General features: G+C 41.1%; 1 protein-coding gene across 2 annotated transcripts in view; it reads right to left on the bottom strand.

Moving 5' to 3' along the window:
* Positions 1-20,488, bottom strand: part of LOC308677998 (sarcoplasmic/endoplasmic reticulum calcium ATPase 1-like) — a 44,717-nt gene that overhangs the window by 11,508 nt on the left and 12,721 nt on the right. For both annotated transcript variants that reach the window (XM_081344772.1, XM_081344771.1), the window contains exons 6-15: positions 15,768-15,848; positions 14,873-14,958; positions 12,216-12,513; positions 10,454-10,620; positions 10,186-10,274; positions 8,590-8,692; positions 7,075-7,206; positions 4,669-4,794; positions 3,541-3,759; positions 764-1,099 (exon numbers count right to left, since the gene is read on the bottom strand). In XM_081344772.1, coding sequence (XP_081200898.1) covers positions 764-1,099; positions 3,541-3,759; positions 4,669-4,794; positions 7,075-7,206; positions 8,590-8,692; positions 10,186-10,274; positions 10,454-10,620; positions 12,216-12,513; positions 14,873-14,958; positions 15,768-15,848 — 1,637 coding nt within the window. The remainder of the gene's footprint in view (positions 1-763; positions 1,100-3,540; positions 3,760-4,668; positions 4,795-7,074; positions 7,207-8,589; positions 8,693-10,185; positions 10,275-10,453; positions 10,621-12,215; positions 12,514-14,872; positions 14,959-15,767; positions 15,849-20,488) is intronic.

The raw sequence follows: 20,488 nt of genomic DNA, 5'->3' as shown, positions 1-20,488 counted from the left end.
GATGTACGACTGGTCCTTGCACTTATGACCATCACAGCATCCTCATGGTCGTGTGATCACAATTTGGGTGCTAGGCAACTGGCATATATTTACAGCAGTTGTGGCATCCCAGGGTCACCATTTGCAACTTCCAGCTGACTCCCAACAAGCAGAATCAATGGGAGGAAGCAGGATTCGCTTAATGACCATGTGATTCACTTAACAATTGCAGTGATTCACTTAAAAACCATATCAATAAAAGTCATTAAATCAGGCAAAAGTCACTTAACAACCACCTCACAACAGAAATTATGGTCCCAATTGTGGTCAAGGGACTACCTGTATTAAATTTTTCTAGCGCCAGAGATATACTGTGGAGAGGAGAAGATGGATTGATTATATCCAGAATAAATATGGGACTAAAAAATTTTCACTTAGCATTTGAATAATTAGTGGAATTATATGATGTATAACTAGCTTGTAGTTATTTATTAAGAGTTAAAGTGCGATAGAATTTAATATTTTATTGTTGTTTGCATATTGTAGATTATGTTTGTTTGTATTTTTATACCCTGTATTTAGCTCTGGGAAGTCAGGGAGGGGGGAGGGGGAGGGGAGGGGAGAGTTGGGGAGGTTTGGGGAGAGGGGAGGGGGTTGGGAGGGGTTTTGTATTTAAAAATGTACTGTAAAACTTTTCAATAAAAAAAAATTTTCTAGCGCCCATTCAGTCATCTGGACCTAATGGTGGGTAGTTCCCTGCCCACCTATATTCCCCTCTATTCACCATGGCAGTGATCTCATCGAAGCTCTGCAGGAACTCCACAATCTTTGACTTGTGCATGGGCTCAACCCGCGCAAAGCAGCAAGCTCTTCGGCAGGCTTCCCGTTGCTCAGCAAAGGGCAAGTCGTCAAACTCCCGGCCGGTGTAGGCCTTGCCAGTCACTTCTTCATTTTCGCTGAAGATGCCAATGCGGCGACAGATGGCAATCGCGGTACCTTTGTTGTCGCCGGTGATCATGATGACGCGGATGCCAGCTTCACGGCACAGTTGAATAGATCCTGAGACTTCTTTGCGGGGAGGATCCAACATTCCTACGCAGCCCACAAAGGTCAGGTCATTCTGCGAAGGTCAGGGGAAAAAAAGATTACCAGCTGGCCCACACTAGATAACCGACATCTGGTCTTTATATCAAGTTTATACCATGCCAAAGGCTGGAAAGTCTGCAATAAAGACAAATATAGTTCGAGCTGAATTCTCTGATCATCTTTTCCCAAGAGCTGTGAAAACATGGATCTTCAGAAAGGCATCTGGGAACGTTTGAAGATTTTGTAACCCAAATGATGACACATCAAGTGTGTATGGTTTACGTTACTGATTTTTTTTTAATAATGTAATTTCTAAGTTATTGGGTTTCTTTGAAAATGGAGCAATTTACAAGCTAAAGTAATGAAAACTTTCCATTGAAGAGATCTACTTTAATACCGTGGCTTGAGGGGAGAATTGGATCGAAATATCCACAGAGTCAAAGCTTAGGATGATGGGAAACGTCTCTCAGACTACCTAACTCACAGCTCACTTGTGCATATAGGAGGGGAAAAAGTTTTAATATGCTAACTCAAGTTTCTTGGAGAAGAAATATCGCAAATAAAATAAAGAAGAATTGATAGGAGATAAACTAGGAACAGAGAAAAGTAAAAAGTGGCCGGCTGCCACTTTAGTGTTCATACAATGGACCAAAATATCAGTGCCAATTTTTGTTTTGGTCCCTTATATTACCTAGGGTGACTTCAAAAACAGAATGTATGGTTCAGTGGCTTGCATGAACTAGGTAATGATGATTTATTCAATAAACCATGGTTAAACACACCATGGTTTACAATATGGTTGCATGAGCACATTGCTTATATGCAGTAAAAGGTAACGGTAAAGCTTCCCCCGCACGTGCGTGCTAGTCGTTTCCGACTCTAGGGGCCGGTGCTCATCTCCGTTTCAAAGCCGAAGAGCCAGCGCTTGTCCGAGGATGTCTCCGTGGTCATGTGGCCGGCATGACTGGATGCCAAAGGCGTACGGAACGCTGTTACCTTCCCACCGTAGTGGTCCCTATTTTTCTACTTGCATTTTTATGTGCTTTCGAACTGCTAGGTTGGCAGAAGCTGGGATGAGTAACAGGCGCTCACTCTGTTACCTTCCCACCGTAGTGGTTCCTATTTTTCTACTTGCATTTTTACGTGCTTTCGAACTGCTAGGTTGGCAGAAGCTGGGTTGAGTAACAGGCGCTCACTCTGTGTAACTGGTTCTCTGTGTGGATGCTATTTCCGGAAGTGTGTTCTGGGCCTGGGCAACAAAAAATTAGCTTCCGGTTCTGCCAAAGTGGTACGAACCGGTTGAATCCCACCACTGCCTATATGTCCAACGCCTGGCTCGCTTGGCATGTTGTCCTTCAGAGTTCTCAAGAAGCAGAGGTTGAGATGAAGGAGTTGCTCTTAAGTGACTAAACATAAACCAATTACCTTCCATTTTTGCCACCAGGACTTTGGTATAAGTTTAAGGGTCATGGATACAGGCCATTCCCACACTCCAGAATCAAGTTATATATAGTATCTAAAGTCAATCAAGGTTGTTTTTTTCAGCAGCAAAGTATGAATTTCCTTTTACACACGCTTGTACGTGTTAAAAATCCTTACATTTAAATTACTATATTTTCTTAAAATGTATTTACTGAGGTTTATATTTCATACTGCCCTGAGATACTGTTTAATTCATTTTCATCATTTCTTTTGCAAGAGGTTCCCTACCCCTCGAAGCTGATCTGGGAGTTTTTTGCTACTCTTTGAAAACTCCCAGATCAGCATTCAGGGGCAGGGATCTCTTACAAAAGAAAAGATGAAAATAAATTAAACAGTATCTCAGGGCAGTATGAAATATAAACCTCAGTAAATACATCTTAAGACAATATAGCAATTTAGGCTAAACTACACACAATCGTCTTCAAAGTAAACAGTATTTACAATGTCGTAAAAATGTCGTATCCAACCTTGGCAACTTTAAGACTTGTGGACTTCAATTCTGGGAGTTGAAGTCCACAAGTTTAAGTTTAAGTTTAAGTTTATTGAATTTATATACAGCCCTTTTCCCGTAGGACTCAGGGCGGTTTACAAAGTATTTAAAAACGTTAATACAATACAAAAGTTAAAAACAGTTAAAATAATTAAATTTAATCCCTGAAAAAATATAAAACCCCATTTAAAAACTCTCAGCCTGGGCCGGAAAGCTCAAAGAGCCAGGTCTTCAGGTCCCGGCGGAATGACCGAAGGTCGGGGGCAGTCCTAAGCTCTAGGGGCAGCTGGTTCCAAAGGGCAGGCGCACCCACTGAGAAGGCCCTCCCCCTGGGTGTTATCCGCCGGCAGTCTTTTACCGGCGGCACCCTGAGAAGGCCCTCCATGTAGGAGCGCACGGGACGAAGGGAACTTGATGCTGGCAGCAGGTCTTAAAGTTGCCAAGGCTGGATACCCCTGCTCTATAGCTTTCATTAATAATCTACCATCACTGATCAGTTTTACCTCATATTCAATAAATTTAGTGGAATCTACTAAATACATGTCTTCTTTCTTTGGTGGGGTGTCACGAGTGGCTAATGCCAAGCAACGGAGAGTATCCCGTCCTGTGCCCCACTCTTTGATGACTCCCAATATGTGGTCCTTAACACAGGCAGTGAGGGGAACACGTGTGGTGCCCACACGAATATAGTTACAACGATCAATCACACCCTCGGGGGCACCCTGTGAAGACACAACAAAAGTAATGAGCATTGTCACTTGTGGAGAAAAGGGATAGAATAGCAAGCAATGTGACAACATAACTGTTTAGACCCGGTCATAAAACTTTAGCATAGAAGTTCTCTTTCCTTTATGCGGAAGAGTAAGTGGTAGATATAGTAATCTGAAGGTCCATCACTGAACTGTATGACTGCTGAAGAAGGTTCAGATAACTGAAAATCTATCCATTATTTCCCCCTTTCCCTCCAATAGGAGAAAACTTACAAATAAGAACAAAACTCCATACATATAAAACTAGCTACAAAAAAGACGAGAGTGCCTGGTCTTTTCCCTGATATGATGGTCCATGGAAAGTTTCCAGGCTAAGTTGAGTGCCAGGTTAAGTTCCACCTGAACATTTACCATTTATATACACCAGGTAGTCCTTGACTTACGACCACAATTGAGCAAAAAATTTCTGTTGCTAAGTGAGACAATTGTTAAGTTGCCCCATTTTACAACCTTTCTTGCCACCATTGTTAAGTGAATCACAGCAATTGTTAAGTTAGTAACACGGTTGTTAAGTGAATCTGCCTTCCCCGTTGACTTTGCTTGTCAGAAAGTCGCAAAACGTGATCACATGACTCTGGGACCCTGCAACCGTCGTAAATATGAGCCAGTTGCCAAGCATCCAAATTTTGATCACATGACCAAGGAGATGTTGCAACAGTCATAAGTGTGAAAAAGGTCGTAAGTCGCTTTTTTCAGTTCCATTGTAACTTTGAACAGTCACTAAATTAATTGTTGTAAGTTGAGGACTACCTTTGGACAAGTCAACTAGAAAAAATTAGTTAAAGTTAGAATACAGGCTGAGAGAGAATTCCTATTTCCCCTTGTGGTCACTGAGATGGGACACAGAAGCGTACTACCAACCTTGATGAACATTTTGTTACCAACAGCAGCCCGGGAAGCTTTGGCTGGAGAGCAATAGACAGACATGGACTTCCTGTCACGAGAGAACTCGAGGGTGAATTCCTTCTTCATGAGTTGTTTGATCACCTGAACAAATGCAAAGCCAAGGGAGAGAAAGAGAGTTAAACCTTACTTTGCTTTACAAGCCAGAAGAACCAAAGCAAATTAATGAGATGGATCCTAGCAATTGGTCCTCCAAATATACTAGGCCTGGTGTCAGAATCCATTTATATCACATTCATAAATGTATGTTTAAAACATTATTCCCCCCCCCCCATAGATTCTGCCATCTCCCGAGGAAGGAGGAGCGCATGTGGATTCAGCCTGCCTTAGGTTATTTCAAAGACCAAGGGAAACCTTTTGAACTGGGGGAATAAAAGGGAGGGTTAGGGAAGAAGGCATCTGGCCTGTGTCTCCATTTGAATCTGTAAAGGAAGAAGGCAATAACCATAAAGATTCGAAGTTCCCTTTTTCCCACGAAAGGGATGACACAAAGTAAAATGATGGGGGGCTGACCAAATGGGGTTGAGGGAAGGGGGGTTGAACCGGGAACTCTTTATAAAGTTTCAATTTGTAAAACAATACCAAGTCCTGTCTTGTATTTCCACAACCAAGCATGTCCTAGTAAAAATTCCTTTTGGACTAGAACTGACTCCAAGAGTTTTTGTTTTCCTAAGATGTGGATTGGGGTAGGGTCCTGACACCTGGTTTCTAGTATTAGCCCAACACAGAGGGCATGGCTATCTCTGGAAAATATGTAATGTGAGAATAATCATCTTTTTTGAGCCTCAGAAGAGACATAAATACACCTGGAGAAGGCCATCAGATTGCAAGAAAACAAATATATATTTTCAGTACAACAAGCAAAACCTATTCTTTAATTAGGTATCAGCTTCCAGGTGATGCTACGTAAGTCTACAGCAGATAAAATAGCAAAAGGCTAGTGGTAACAACCACCAATAATTTGGAACAGTTTGGAATTGTAAGCCACCCAAAATTATCGACTGAGGTGGATTGCTGTAGGAATGAATGAATGAATGAATGAATGAATGAATGAATGAATGAATGAATGAATGAATGAATATTTATTATAGCATCGTCTTTCACAGACTATAATTTAGTTCATCAGATCCACTCCTTTGATGTCTGCTACATGGCAGAATTGGCAAATTACAAAAAAGAGAGGAGAAATGGTACTTGGATGAGTTACATCTCCAGAGAATCAACTTCCTTTCTCAATCTACAACAAGCCCCTAACACAAACACATTTCTACAGTTGTGTTCCTCCTGTGCTCCACTGAACAATGCCTCTGCATTCCAAACCTGTTCCACAGCAGAGCGTGGGAGAATCTTGAGAACCTCAATATAAACAATGAATATTGAGGCATGAAAACATGAGCTTCAACTCTACAGTGGAGGTGGACATGGCACCGTTCAGTGACCAAGGAATAGAGATCTTTATGTGAATCTGGCACTAAGTCGCAGGAGGAAAGAGAGAAGACCATTGAGTCATTGGTATAAAGAAAGAGACCCCAAGAAAGGATCCTCTCTAATTCTTCACAGTATTTATCTGATAGTTATACAGAGTGTGCTTCAATCTGGCAAGATTCTGCCTATAGGTGAACAACAAAGAAACTACTTTGAGAAGTTAATCATGGTGGTCTTGGTGTTGTGATAGTGTCAGCCTGTGCTCCCAGCAGCTGAGTCTGAGGAATCTGAGGAGGAGGAGGAGGAGGAGGAGGAGGAGGAGGAGGGGTTTGGAGACCCTTCGGTGTCAGAGGGAGGCTCTGATGCACTGCAGGACTCTCAGCCTGGCCCCTCCAGTCGTGTTCCTCCTGAGGCTCAGCTGTGTGAGGAGGAAGTGTCAGACTCAGAGGAGTCACAGCTGAATCTGTTCAGAGATGCTAGAAGCAGGAGGCAATCCAGCAGAGTAGAGCCAAGAAAATCAATGAGGCAACTCAGTGAAAGGAGGAGAAGGCATTGAGAAGCCATGCCTTGGGACAGATAATAAAAGGGGAAGGTGTGGGCAGTGCTGATTGCTGAAGGCAACCGTTCAGAGACATTCAAAGAGAATCCTGGTCTGTTCTTGTTAATCTGTTTCACTCTTGTTTGACTCTTGTTGGATGTTTTGAATCATGTATTTTTGATTGAAGAAAATATTCTGCTGCTTTTTTGTTTGAAAGACTTTATTATTTGGAACTGTAAATAAATTTGGGTTGGGTTTTTCCCAGCCTATTGATTGTTAAAAGGAAAAAGGGGTTGTCCCTGACACACAAAAAGGGCCAGTCGTAGGCTGGAACAGAACACTTGGTTCCCTGTGCCTGACACTCTAATGACAGTCAGTTCCCGGAAGGAGAATGTACTTACTGAGTTGCAGGCATTGGCCCGATCCACCTTACTGAGATTTCGTACATCTGTGTTGAAGACATTCATCTTTTCAACCAAGCAGGTAAGGGCAGTTTCAGTGGCCTCACCAACCTTCTCATATACACCTTTGGACTGGAAAAGGGAAGAATCAGAGATACGATTTAGGTATACTGAATTGTGATCAAGAAAGGCTTAGGGTGTATTATCAAGATTCAGCCTGGCAAGAATTATTAATTTAATGTAATTTGAGAAAACATCTCAGACTTGGCCTTCTCTAATTCTCATGAAGAAAAAGAGAGGGTTGGGAAGAAAGTATTCAGACTCGCAATATTCTCTTACTGTAACCATTTCATAAAATAATTAGCATTCGTAACTCTGTCTTTTCTAGTCTGGTCTCCCTCAAAGGACTCTTTATCATTCTCAGGGCTGTTATACAGGCTTATAACTAGTCTCTGGTATTGTTGCTGTTGTTTGTGCCTTCAGCCTAGTCTTTACTCCTGGCAACTATATGGATAAGTCCATGCAAATGTTTGGCAACTTTTTCAGAAGTGATTTGCTGTTGCCTTCTTCCACTGGCCCCGAGTCTTCCAGGTGGCTTTGTGCCTAAGGCAGGACTAGAACTCCTGGTTCCCTGCTTTCTACACCAGGAGTCCCCAGCCTATTGGCCACCGGGCTGCGTGAGTGACTAGCCAGTGCACATGTGTCTTCGCATGTGCACAGCCCCACTCTCATGAGTGTTGCCGGGAGCATCACGGGCATTTGCAGCCCCACTTCTGCAAGCACCACCGTGAGCGTTGAGGGTGTTTGTGGCCCCACTCCCGCGAGCAACAGGGGTTCGTGCATGCACACACAAGCATTCAGACCCCTCAAAACCATCCTTTCTTTCCCCTCCCCCTTGCTCCAGTCCTCCAACCCCAAAAGGTTGGGGAACTCTGTTCTAGACCTCTATCTTTAAATAATGCACCAAACTGGCTGTCTCCAGCCTTAACTGCCTAAAATACTGACCACTGGTGCATGTAGCACTATTTTATCAGCCCTGTGAGAAAAGAAAGCAGCAGTAATGAATTCTGTAAATTCCCTGCCCTCAACATCTGACCACATCTCCAGAAATACAAAAAAGAGGAGGAAGTTTGGACCTCCTTTTATTCCAGGCTTTCCTACATTTAAGATTTAACAGTCATTTTCTCAGCTCCAATGAACCTGCCAACGCTAATTTGGAGAAGGAAATTAAAGAACTTTGGAATTTATTCCTGCTGGAACATTGTCCAGTACTAAATACGATTCCTCTGGATGCCAGGTCAAAATCTTTATATCGCCTTTTAAGAGTTTTTAGACTCGAAAGAGGTTTTTGTTTTTGTTTTTTAATTTTCACCTTTTTTACCTCTGGTTTTATTATTTTAATGATGAATTTGTTGGTTTTATTTTATTTTACAAGTTTTGGTGAAGGGAGTCACACATATCTCTTAATGAACAGTTGGTGAGAAGTGGATGATGAAGCCAAAGAGAAGCATTCACCTCATTGAAATCCAGTGAAGAGTCATTGCAAAGGGCACAAATCGTGGCCAGTTCAACAAGACCATCATATTGTCCAGTTTTGACTGGTTTATCATTCTTAAATCTGCAGGTTCCAAAAAAAGTAAAAAATGCATTTGTTTTATTTATATAGCCCATTTATACGGCCGCCCATCTCACAAAAAGTGACTCTGGCAACATACAAGAAAGAGATAAAGCAATAAACATGTAAGAAACGGTCATTATTTAAAAGTTTAAAAAGCATCAGGCACACAAGAGATTACATTAGTAAGGGACCCTCACAGGGATAATGACATAGCCAGGGCTTAAGAAACTTCTGAAAAATAAGTAAGGATAGAGCTGACTTCAGTTCAGGGCTGAGAATGTTCCAGAAGGTGGGTGACAAAGCAGAGAAGACCTGCCTCCTCAGGCACACCAAGTACAACAGATGGGAATTGCAGCATGCCTCTTCTGCCAGATCTCATGGGATGGGCAGATATAATTGGGGAATGGTGGTCCTTCAAATAACCCAGCCCCATGCAATGAAGGGTTTTAAAGGTCAAAACCAAGACCTTGAATCAGATCCAGAAGCAAATTGGCAACCAGTGCAGCCTGTGAAGCAGAGATGACACAGAGATACAGTATAACATGTCCTGTCCTAGACACACATGTAATTGCTGATGGAAAGCCCATATTAATTAGCCAGCGCACCAGTACTAAAGAAACCAGGTTTCAAGTATTACAGAGACCATCCTGTGTGGCCCTCACTGCCCACATCACTGCATTTTGCACCAGCTGAAGCTTCTGGATACTCTTCAAGGGCAGCCCCAGGTAGAGGGCATTACAACAATCCAGTTGGGAGGTGACTAGGACATGAGTGACAGTGAGCAGAGCCTCCTGATCCAGGAACAGATTCAACTGGCACAACAATACAAACCTGTGCAAAGCCCCTTCTAGCCATAAATGCCACCTACTTTTTAAGCAAGCTGTGAGTCCAGGAGGATGCCAGATTGTGCACAGGGTCTATCTGGGGCAGTGCACCCCATCCAGCACCAAAGATGGCATAGTCTGGAACTGGCAAGGCCCCAAACTCAAAGCCACTCAGTCTTGCCAGAATTCAGCAAACCTGTTGTTTTCCATCCAGACCCGCATAATCTGCAGGCACTGGGATAGGATGCTCATGTGATTGCTTAAGTCAGCAGGGGCAGAGAGATATAATTGGAAAGAGCACAGATTATTGCTTTGAATGATGGGAGAAACAAAACAACAGCTAAGAAATCAAAGCATCTGAATAAATATCACATTAAGGCAGAATATGATTTGTTTGGTTTTGATTTAGTATTTTGCGTGAGCCTAGCCATTATAATTTCAAACCATAATAACCAATAAATTATGTGTTAGTGAATCCAATCACTTCAACTTGAGAAAACCATAGTTGAAGCAAAACATTATTTAGCCTAGTGTAAAAACTAAAGTAGTGGCTCTGGTTTAAAAACAATCAGAGTCTACTTTTCTCTTGATATATATACAGTATATATATAGGATTAGGCTATCAGGTTTACAGTTTTGGCTTTATTTAACGTTCACATTTGTACTTACACTTCTCCTTCAGGGGTGTAGGTGGAACCAGAGATATTGAATTCATTCAAGGCACAAAAATCTCCCTCTATTTTGTCCACAACAAACATCTAAGAGAAAGGAAGGAAGGAAGGAAGGAAGGAAGGAAGGAAGGAAGGAAGGAAGGAAGGAAGGAAGGAAGGGAGGGAGGGAGGGAGGGAGGGAGGGAGGAGATTTCAATATGGATGAAGATGAGATGCCCAAAAGAGACTCTAGATGAGAAAAGTGCTGGCATCCACCTTCAGCTCACCTTGCAAACAGACATTTGGTTGGTAGTCAGAGTGCCGGTTTTGTCGGAACAGATGACAGAGGTGCAGCCCAAGGTCTCCACTGAGGGCAGGCTTCTGACAATGGCATTTTTCTTGGCCATACGGCGAGTCCCCAGAGCTAGACAGGTCGTGATGACAGCGGGAAGGCCTGGAGAGGCAGAAGAGGAAAGAACAAAAGGATAAGCTTGGGGAATACATGTCACGTTCAGACATATAGCTCTGATGACCCCTTTGGCTCTTACTACTCATAATTATACCTCTTTTTCAGATAACATTTGGAAACACCCATTCTAAGATTCCAATACTGTATGTGACAAAAAATGCCAAGGCTTTAATGAGAAACAGCGTGTCAAAGCCCAATACTATAGGAAATATTTTGGATCTGAGCAGTCTCTAAAATCTCTGAGTGACAACATTGTAGTAAGAGGACTGAAAAAGATCTTAACTCTGTTCTCTGTGTTGAAAGGCCGAGACATACATTACTGTAGTCAGATCGCCAGAAAATCTACCTTGGGGGAAAGGTAGGCATATTTGTATTTTAAGAAATAACCTCCTCCTCCCCGTCAGTCTCCCAAAATGACTGCCAAGGTGGGCCTGAGTAGTTAGAACAAACGAAAGTACCAGAAAGCAAATTTGCGACATGATTCTCCATAACTCTATAAAGTTTTTCACCTCTAGGATGCGTTGTGCTATCTCAGCTGATTTTGCCTTTCTATTAGACCAGGGGTCCCCAACCCCCAGTCTGTGGACCAGTATCGGACTGCGGCATGCCAGCAACTGGTCCGCAGAAACAAGCAAAGCCCCATCTGCGGGATGCAGACAGCACACCATGCACTCTCCGGTCCACGGAAAAACCTCTCTCCACAGAACCGGTCCCGGTGCCCAAAAGGTTGGGGACCTCTGTATTAGACAGGTGAGCATCCTTCAAGATCATGCACTGGGCTGTACTCGCTCCCTTCTTTATTGTCTCAAAAATGCCCCTTTGCTCTATGCAATTCCCAGAGCATTCCTGGCAACAACAACAACAAAAAAGGATGCTAGAGGTTGCCACTTTGCTTTGCAACCTGCTAGCTCCCCATTTGCTATTTTTAAGTTTTAAAAGATTATATAAAATCAGGTAAGGCCATAGGATATAGTAGCACCAAGGGAAGTTTCAGTGCCACATTTAGACCTGATGTTTGGAGCACTTTTTGGTTTTGACTTAATGTGATTACAGGTAGTCCTCGACTTACAACCACAACTGAGCCCAACTTTTCTGTTACTTGTCTGTGGGAATGTTGCAACGGTTGTAAAAGTGTGAAAAAATGGTCATAAGTCACTTTTATCAGTCCTTTTTGTAACTTTGAATGGTCATTAAATGAACAGTTGTAAGTCGAGGACCACCTATATATTATAAATTCAACCACCTAAATTTGTAAACCAGTCATTATAGCTTAGCATTATGTATAACTAGATTACAGCAGGGTTTTTTCAACAAACTATTCATGTAACAAATGAGAGTTTGCACAAAGTGTAAATCTGCTCACGGATAACTTAAAGCTTTGTTGACAGTATGGGTTAATATCTAAAGGGCGGGACTCCGACTCCTTCAGATCCTTCAGTGCACTATATGTCCAGTGCAGAAGAAAATGAAAGCACGAACATATGATGACAGCAAAAGCTATTTCAAAAAAGAAAGACATTTGCCGGCACTCATTAAGCCTGGACAGGTGGTTACAGGAACCTGGAATGACCTCAGCTGACCTTCTGGGATGGCAGCCACAGCGAGGGCGACGGCAATCTTGAAGTAGTAGATGGCGCCGCGGATCCAGGAACCGCCATGTATGGGATCGTTGAAATGCCCGATGTTGATAAGCCAGACAGCCACGCAGATGAGGGAGATGACTTTGGACAGCTGCTCACCAAACTCGTCCAGTTTCTGCTGCAATGGCGTCTTCTCTTGCTCTGTGGCTGCCATTTGATCGCGGATCTTACCGATTTCAGTGCCCACGCCTGTGGCGATGACAATACCAACAGCCTTGCCGGAACCAATGTTGGTACCCTGGAGCGGGTTTGAAGACGAATAGGAACAAGACAGATTAAAATCAACAAAGGAAAGTGGCACTCAATAAATAATAATGGATGGGGGAAACTACAGTTATTTTAGATAAAGAAGGCTGTAAGCATGGCTATGTACAATCTTGCATAAGCACATTGTTTCATTTCTTAAAAATCCAAGGTCTCCAGGCCTCATGGCAGTAAAGGACATGTCTGTGCTACATCTATAGCATGTTCGTTCTCTATCTGCAAAAAAAAAGGTTGGAACTATTGTTTAGGAAATTGCTGAAATGTCTGCTAGGGATCATGGCAACCGCAAAATTCCCATCCTATCACCCATGCCAACAAACATGCTGCTAAACTCTTAATGTCGAAGCAAAAATAAGCAAATAACAGCACATTTCCTTAACTTGCGGAATTAGCTCTTGCAAAGGTGAACAGAAAGAGAAATGATGAGTAGCAGACTCAGTTACAGCATAGATTACTGAATCATTGGAGGACCTGAAGGACCAGCTTGGGGACACATCATGCTGGATAAAATCTTTCTGTATGGTCCAGGGGTAGGCAACCTTGGCTCTTTTATGACTCGTGGACTTCAACTCCCAGAATTCCTGAGCCAAGCTACCCCTGGTATGGTCATTAAGAGTCAACGCTGAGTTGATGGCAAATCATCAATAATTTGATTACCTTACACTTGCCAGGTCTCCCTAGTTCAGGGGTAGGCAACCTTGGCTCTTTTATGACTCGTGGACCTCAACTCCCAGAATTCCTGAGCTAGCCATGCTGAGGGGAAAGGGAGAGATTTCCAAGCTGAGCCATGCTGGCTCAGGAATTCTGGGAGTTGAAGTCCACGAGTCATAAAAGAGCCAAGGTTGCCTGCCCCTGGTATGGTCATTAAGAGTCAACACTGAGTTGATGGCATATCATCAATAATTTGATTACCTTACACTTGCCAGGTCTCCCTAGTTCAGGGGTAGGCAACCTTGGCTTTTTTATGACTCATGGACTTCAACTCCCAGAATTCTTGAGCCAGCTATGCTGAAGGGAAAGGGAGAGATTTCCAAGCTGAGCCATGCTGGCTCAGGAATTCTGGAAGTTGAAGTCCACGAGTCATAAAAGAGCCAAGGTTGCCTACCCCTGCCCTAGTTGTATCTGACTTGTAATCGCATTCACATTTTTGGCTATATCATATCATACTTTCTGACACTCATTAATAGGAAGCATAAAATTATGGAATTTACGAGCTTGTCTTTTTGCCCTGATCTCCCCAGTCACCTATAGGTGAAATAAAAGTGCAATGTAATATCAGCCAATTTACATTGTTGCTTGAGAGAGCAAATAAAATGATGTCACCTGATTGTCCCCAAAGTGCTTTCTAGAATAGAATAGAATAGAATAGAATAGAATAGAATAGAATAGAATAGAATAGAATAGAATAGAATAGAATAGAATAGAATAGAATAGAATAGAATAGAATAGAATAGAATAGAATATAGAGTAGAGTAGAGTAGAGTAGAGTAGAGTAGAGTAGAATAGAATAGAATAGAATAGAATCTTTTGTCACTTTAAATGTACACTAAACAGCATACTTTGAAATGAAATTTCATTGCATTCAGCTCTCAAAGAAATACCATTTTGCATATACCCACACACCCATACATATATGACACAGAGAAACATCACAGTCTAGTTCGAATATATACCTACACATGGCAGAAAAAAAAGAATCCTGCAAATTTACAAGACCGATGGCATAAGGAACAAAGCTGTTACAGAATCTAGTAGTTCTGCTATAAATACTTTGAAACCTCCTCCCAGAGGGGAGCAACAGAAACAGACTGTGAAGTGAGTGTGTGGGGTCTCTAATAATGCTCCACACTCTAAGCACATAGTACTTATAAGCAGTATCCTGAATAACAGGGAGCGGGCTTCCTATAATCTTCTCAGCTGTCCTTATCACACTCTGTATGGACCTTCTATCTGAGACACTCCTACCAACAAACCAGTGATGCAATTTATTAAAACACTCGCGATCGTGCTTCTGCAAAAAGTGGCCAGGACAGAAGGAGAAAGTTGTGCTCTGAGCTGAAGAAGCTTCTTGGATGAGAAGCAAACTGTCTTCAGAGAAAAAATAAAGTCCAGTTGCCTTTCGAAAAAGCACTTTGCGGACAACCATGATCTGGATGACTGAGAAACTCCATAGACATGTCACCTGATTCTTTATCCCACTGCATTACCAAATAAAGATAATTGGAATATGGTATTTAGTGTCCCATTAGTATCCCTGCCATGTACTATTTGAATCAGGGACAAAAAGATGCATCAGCAGGCTTTACATCTTCAGCCCTGTCAGTAGTACTCACAGAAAACAGCATGTTCTTCTTGTCCTGATTTACAGCTCGGGGATCTGGGACAGGATCAGTATGTTTGATCACAGAGACAGATTCACCTGGGTGGGTAAATAAAGGGTCAGACCACTTGCTTCATACAAAAGAGGGTCATAGGTACTTTATGTTATGTGGACTTTAATCCAGAATTCCTCAGCCAGCAAGCTGGCTAGTGAATTCTGGAAGTTGAAGTCTAAAGGTAAAGGTAAAGGTTCCCCCGCACATGCGTGCTAGTCGTTTCCGACTCTAGGGGCCAGTGCTCATCTCCGTTTCAAAGCCGAAGAGCCAGCGCTTGTCCGAGGACGTTTCCGTGGTCATGTGGCCAATATGACTGGCCGCCAAAGGCGCACAGAATGCTGTTACCTTCCCACCGTAGTGGTCCCTATTTTTCTGCTTGCATTTTTACGTGCTTTTGAACTGCTAGGTTGGCAGAAGCTGGGATGAGTAACAGGCGCTCACTCTGCTACGTGGCACTCGGGATTCGACCCGCCAAACTGCCGACCATCAACAATCGAGTCTACATGTCTACATGTCTTTAATTAGCCAAGGTTAAAAAATACTGGCATGGATCATATCCAAATCTACCCAAACCAATGATTTTCCAAAGCACGTTTTCCCAACCACAGATTTTTTTTCCATAGAGACTATGATCTCTAAGATAATCCTATCCTTCCTCTTTACAAAGTGGTTTATAGGTTCTAATAGGTTCTATTCCAGTTCTTCTCAGATTGGCTGAGATTTAAAAACATAGCCTCTGTTGTTATTCCCTCTTTCTCCCCCCCCCCCACACCCGCTTTTTTTTTTACTTTTTTTCTCCATTCTCTTATGGGCAGAATATATTTATTGCTAGCATTAGGTATGAGTTCCTTACCTGTCAGAATAGACTGGTCCACACGCAGAGTGGTGGATTTGATGGAAATTATGCGGATATCAGCTGGGACTTTGTCACCAACTGGGGAACAAAAAAAAGAAGAAAAAACCTCCAGTTTTAGCAGAACAATCACTATTGTTTGATGTAAAAAAATAAAAATAAACAAACCCCTCCTATTGACTAGTTTAAGCATCTTTGTTGAAAGAGAAATGAAGGTATTAATACCAAGTTCTGAGGCTAGGATATATCACCATTTTATTATTATTACGAAAAAATCCCTGCTAGAATAGCACATGTGAGAGTCAGTTCTCATACAGTCAGTGAAAAACAAGACAACAGCAAAATTGAGCAGTGCAGAAATAAAGATCAAATTTATATAGTCTAATCCTTGCAATGGAAAGAGACAGTCTACAGGGAGTCCTTGACTTACAACCGTTTGTTTACTGACCGTTTGAAGTTACAACAACACTGAAAAAAGTGACTTACGACCATTTTCCACACTGTCACGGCATCCCCATGGTCGCATGATCAAAAGTCAGATGCTTGGCAACTGACTCGTATTTATGACGATTACAGTGTCCCAGGGTCATGTGATCCCCTTTTGTGACCTCCTGACAAGCAAAATCAATGGGGGAGCCAGATTCACTTAGCAACTGTGTGACTAACTTAACAACTGCAGTTATTCACTTAACAAATGTGGCAAGAAAGGTTGTAAAATGGGGGAAGACTCACTTAACAAATGTCTCACTTAGCCACAGAAATTTTGGGCTCAGTTGTGGACGTAAGTTGAGGACTACCTGCATTATGTAGAACTGGAAAAGGGGGGAAAAATACAATATGATTTCAACTTTGTTTTTATTGGGTTTCGTTTTGATAATGCCAAATCTTGAAAATACTTTTGATGATTGATTCTTGAGATGGTATAGGACAGGGGTAGGCAACCTTGCCTCTTTTATGACTCATGGACTTCAACTCCCAGAATTCCTGAGCCAGGAATTCTGGGAGTTGAAGTCCACGAGTCATAAAAGAGCCAAGGTTGCCTACCTTTGGTATAGGACCTCCTGCTTGAGCAAGGGGCTGGACTAGAAGACCTCCAAGGTCCCTTCCAGCTCTATTCTATTCTATTCTATTCTATTCTATTCTATTCTATTCTATTCTATTCTATTCTATTCTATTCTATTCTATTCTATTCTATTCTATTCTATTCTATTCTATTCTACTTCAAGCTATTATAATAGTATAAACATATACCATACAAAGATAGCTTCTATATATCCTTCCCTATAACCACTGAATACTAGAATAGCTCCCACAGCTAGTGCACTGAATATAAAGTATGAGGGTCCAGGAGTTCAATTCCTGATAGAGGATTTGAACCCCAAAGAATAACACTTGGATAGCTACCTCTGATGGGTTCCATATAGGATGAAACTGGTCATATGATGGTGCCTGGTGGTCTCTGTAACTAATTTAATTCAATAAGCATTGTTTATGATAACTTCTGTGATTTCTTTTGAGTGCTTCCAGTACTCATGACTGAGTGAATCTTGACACCATGAGAAATACGAAAGACACCTATGAAACCAGAGCTAGAAAGAAAAGATTGCTCTTTCTCTGTCTCTACATAAATCTGGATTGCTCTTCTGGCTCTTGCTGTTACGTAGGGGATACAGGCAGTCTTCCACTTACAACCATTCAGTTAGTGACCGTTCAAAGTTACAACGGCATTTAAAAAAAGTGCCTTATGACCATTTTTCACACTTATGACTGTTGCAGGATCCCCATGTTCACATGATCCAAATTTGGGCACGTGGCTACTGGCTTTTATTTACGATGGTTGCAGGGTCCCAAGGTCATGTGATCACCTTTTGTGACCTCCTGACAAGCAAAGTCAACAGAGAAGCCAGAGATACTTACCAACCGTGTTGCCAACTTAGCAACTATAGCGATTCACTTAGCAACTGCGGTAAGAAAAGTCGTAAAATGGGGCCAAATTGATGTTGATTGCTTATTTAGTATTGTATGAATATCACTAAATATTGTATCCTATGATTTCTGATGAATGTATCTTATGATGACTATGATCATGATTTATCATCATCATCATAATTTATCACTTGTAGCTTGTATGTACACCAAGAGCTTATGCATCGGAGACAAATTCCTTTTGTGTCCAGTCACACTTGGCCAATAAAGAATTCCTATTCTATTCTATTCTATTCTATTCTATTCTGTTCTGTTCTATTCTATTCTATTCTATTCTATTCTATTCTATTAACAGTTGTCCTGCTTAACAACAGAATTTCTGGGCTTAAAAGAAGTTGTAAATCAAAGACTAATTACAACAACAAGAACAACAACAATAATAACAAGAAGAAGAAGAAGAAGAAGAAGAAGAAGAAGAAGAAGAAGAAGAAGAAGAAGAAGAAGAAGAACAACAACAACAACAACAACAACAACAACAACAACAACAACAACAATTTTATTGTCACTTTGAATGTACACCAATCGGCATACATCAAAATGAAATTTCTTTTTTTATATAAGTTTTTTTATTAATTTTCTCATATTACATTCACATGTTGAAAAAGCAACGCAATGCCTGGGTACAATAATTCCATTACAGTTGGGTATCATCCATACCGATCTCAAAATTTGACAGTAACTAATTCTCTCTCTTTCCCCCTTAATATGTACATGTCTCTTTCGCAGACCAATAAAATTCTTACTCTATCAGTCAAGCAAAAAATAGCTTTCTAATATTCACCAATAATCTTCAATTATGTATATCTTAATTAACTTAACATTCAAACTTTTATACAATCAATGACCTAATAGGTTTTTCCTTAATTTTAATTTTCCATTGATATTTTAAATTTAACGTTGATCTTTATCATTTCCAAGTTTTAAATGACCCCAATTTCTATCACAGTTCCCCAACCTTCTAATATTTAAAGTATACCTCTTCTCTATATAAATTCTCGCAATCTATATCAGCAAATTAAGAATGTAAGGTAATATTTTCTCAGGTCTCCTATAATCTCAAGTTAAATGACCAAAATTTAGACCAAAAGTAGACTAGCCTTTATTGAAAAGATTCAGCTGCATTTGCATTGGGTAAAAATTGTCCTGATGGCAACATGAAACTGAATTATGTGCCTTGTAAAATATCTGCAGAAGCTCTGCCCAAGTACGTGCTCTCAGCATGTTGAGGGCAATGCCCAGAACTGAACATTAATAGTAACAAAAACACTGTACTCCATCCAATGCCTGAAATTCTGGGCAAACAAATAATTCTTATTTGTACATGACTAAGTAAACCACGGTTTTCTGAATTAATCCAATTTTCTGGGCTAGCATAACTTAACCGGGTTAAACAAAAATGATAGCATAGACACAATATACTAAGCTTGGGTAAATTTTAACCATAAGTTGTTTTTTCAGATTTTGCCATGCTGTGAAAAACCCAATCTATTTAGTTAATTTATAGATTAGTATACTATGCAAACTCAGAAAATAGGTTAATTCCCTAACCAGATTTTGTAGATAGTATATGTCCAACCACTGGGTCACAAAGTAACCCTACTGAGTTTGCACAACAAATTGAGTTCAGCCTATTTATGTGTTATGTGAACCCTGCCACGACCAGAACCATCACCTGGACTCATAGATGTCCAGTAGATGCTGCAGTGAGGGGACTCACTTCATAATGTCATTGTGCAAATGTCATTATTTGTGTCAGTCATGTTATCGTGCAAATGGCCTATATAGCTTCTAAAGTGAAGCATGTGATGTCACTTGCTCAACCTACAAGTGACTGCAATAGGGACTAAGCTAAGGAAGTTGCACAAGGTCACACACACACACACACAGTGTGAATCAAGGTGTGGGCAGCCCTTCCTGTAGGCAAAACAAAAAGCTTGTCCTCAGATGAAATTCAATTTCCAATCCAGATGGTTTCTAAGGCATGCAAGTTATCTTATCTTTTGCTTCAGGCAGCAGAAGGCTAGATAGAGGTCCATTGACCCAAGTTCTATATTAAGGAAAGAAAAGTGGTGGTGTCCACTGGAGGGCAGTACAAGACAATGTCAGATCTGAATACTTTATGGACAGGAGACCATTGGTTCAGTTAACCAGGATCGTCAGTGTGGTGTGTTTTGTTTGTTTGTTTGTTTGTTTTTTACAATCTAGATCACCTTGACAGCTTTAAGGTATGTGGATGCAACTCCTAGAATTCCCTCACCAGCAATTCTGGGAGTTGAAGTCCACGTGTCTTAAAGTTGCTAAGGTTGAGAAACTTTGGTCTAAACACAAAGAACATTATTTATACGGAACTGAAGGTAGCTTGGATGAGAAAAAATTCTTATTGATAAATCTCTCAGACTTTTTTTGTACACCACTACAGTTCAGAAACAAGTATGCTGCTATTTATCTCCTAGGAAATTTTTTCAACCAGGTTTCCCAAGGCAACAATGATAAAACAAACTTGTCTGAATAGCCCTGAAAAGCAAAGACTCTTTTTTAATATTATAAAAAAGATTCTCTGTCTCAGCCAATGGTAGTCTTTACTTTATGCTGGTCTATGACTGTAATGAAGATTTCATTTGATTTGGTTAAGCTTTGTTCACGGAAACAACAAATTAAGGTGGCAAAACATTTCATTCTTGCCTTTTGTAAAAATGGAGCTTACGAATTCTGGAGTCCTCCACTTTTTAAAAGCA

The sequence above is a fragment of the Vipera berus genome, assembly GCF_964194415.1.
Source record: "Vipera berus genome assembly, chromosome: Z".
NCBI classification, from domain to species: Eukaryota; Metazoa; Chordata; class Lepidosauria; order Squamata; family Viperidae; genus Vipera; species Vipera berus.
The sequence above is the reverse complement of the archived record's forward strand: the minus strand, read 5'-3'. Positions and strand labels throughout refer to the sequence as shown.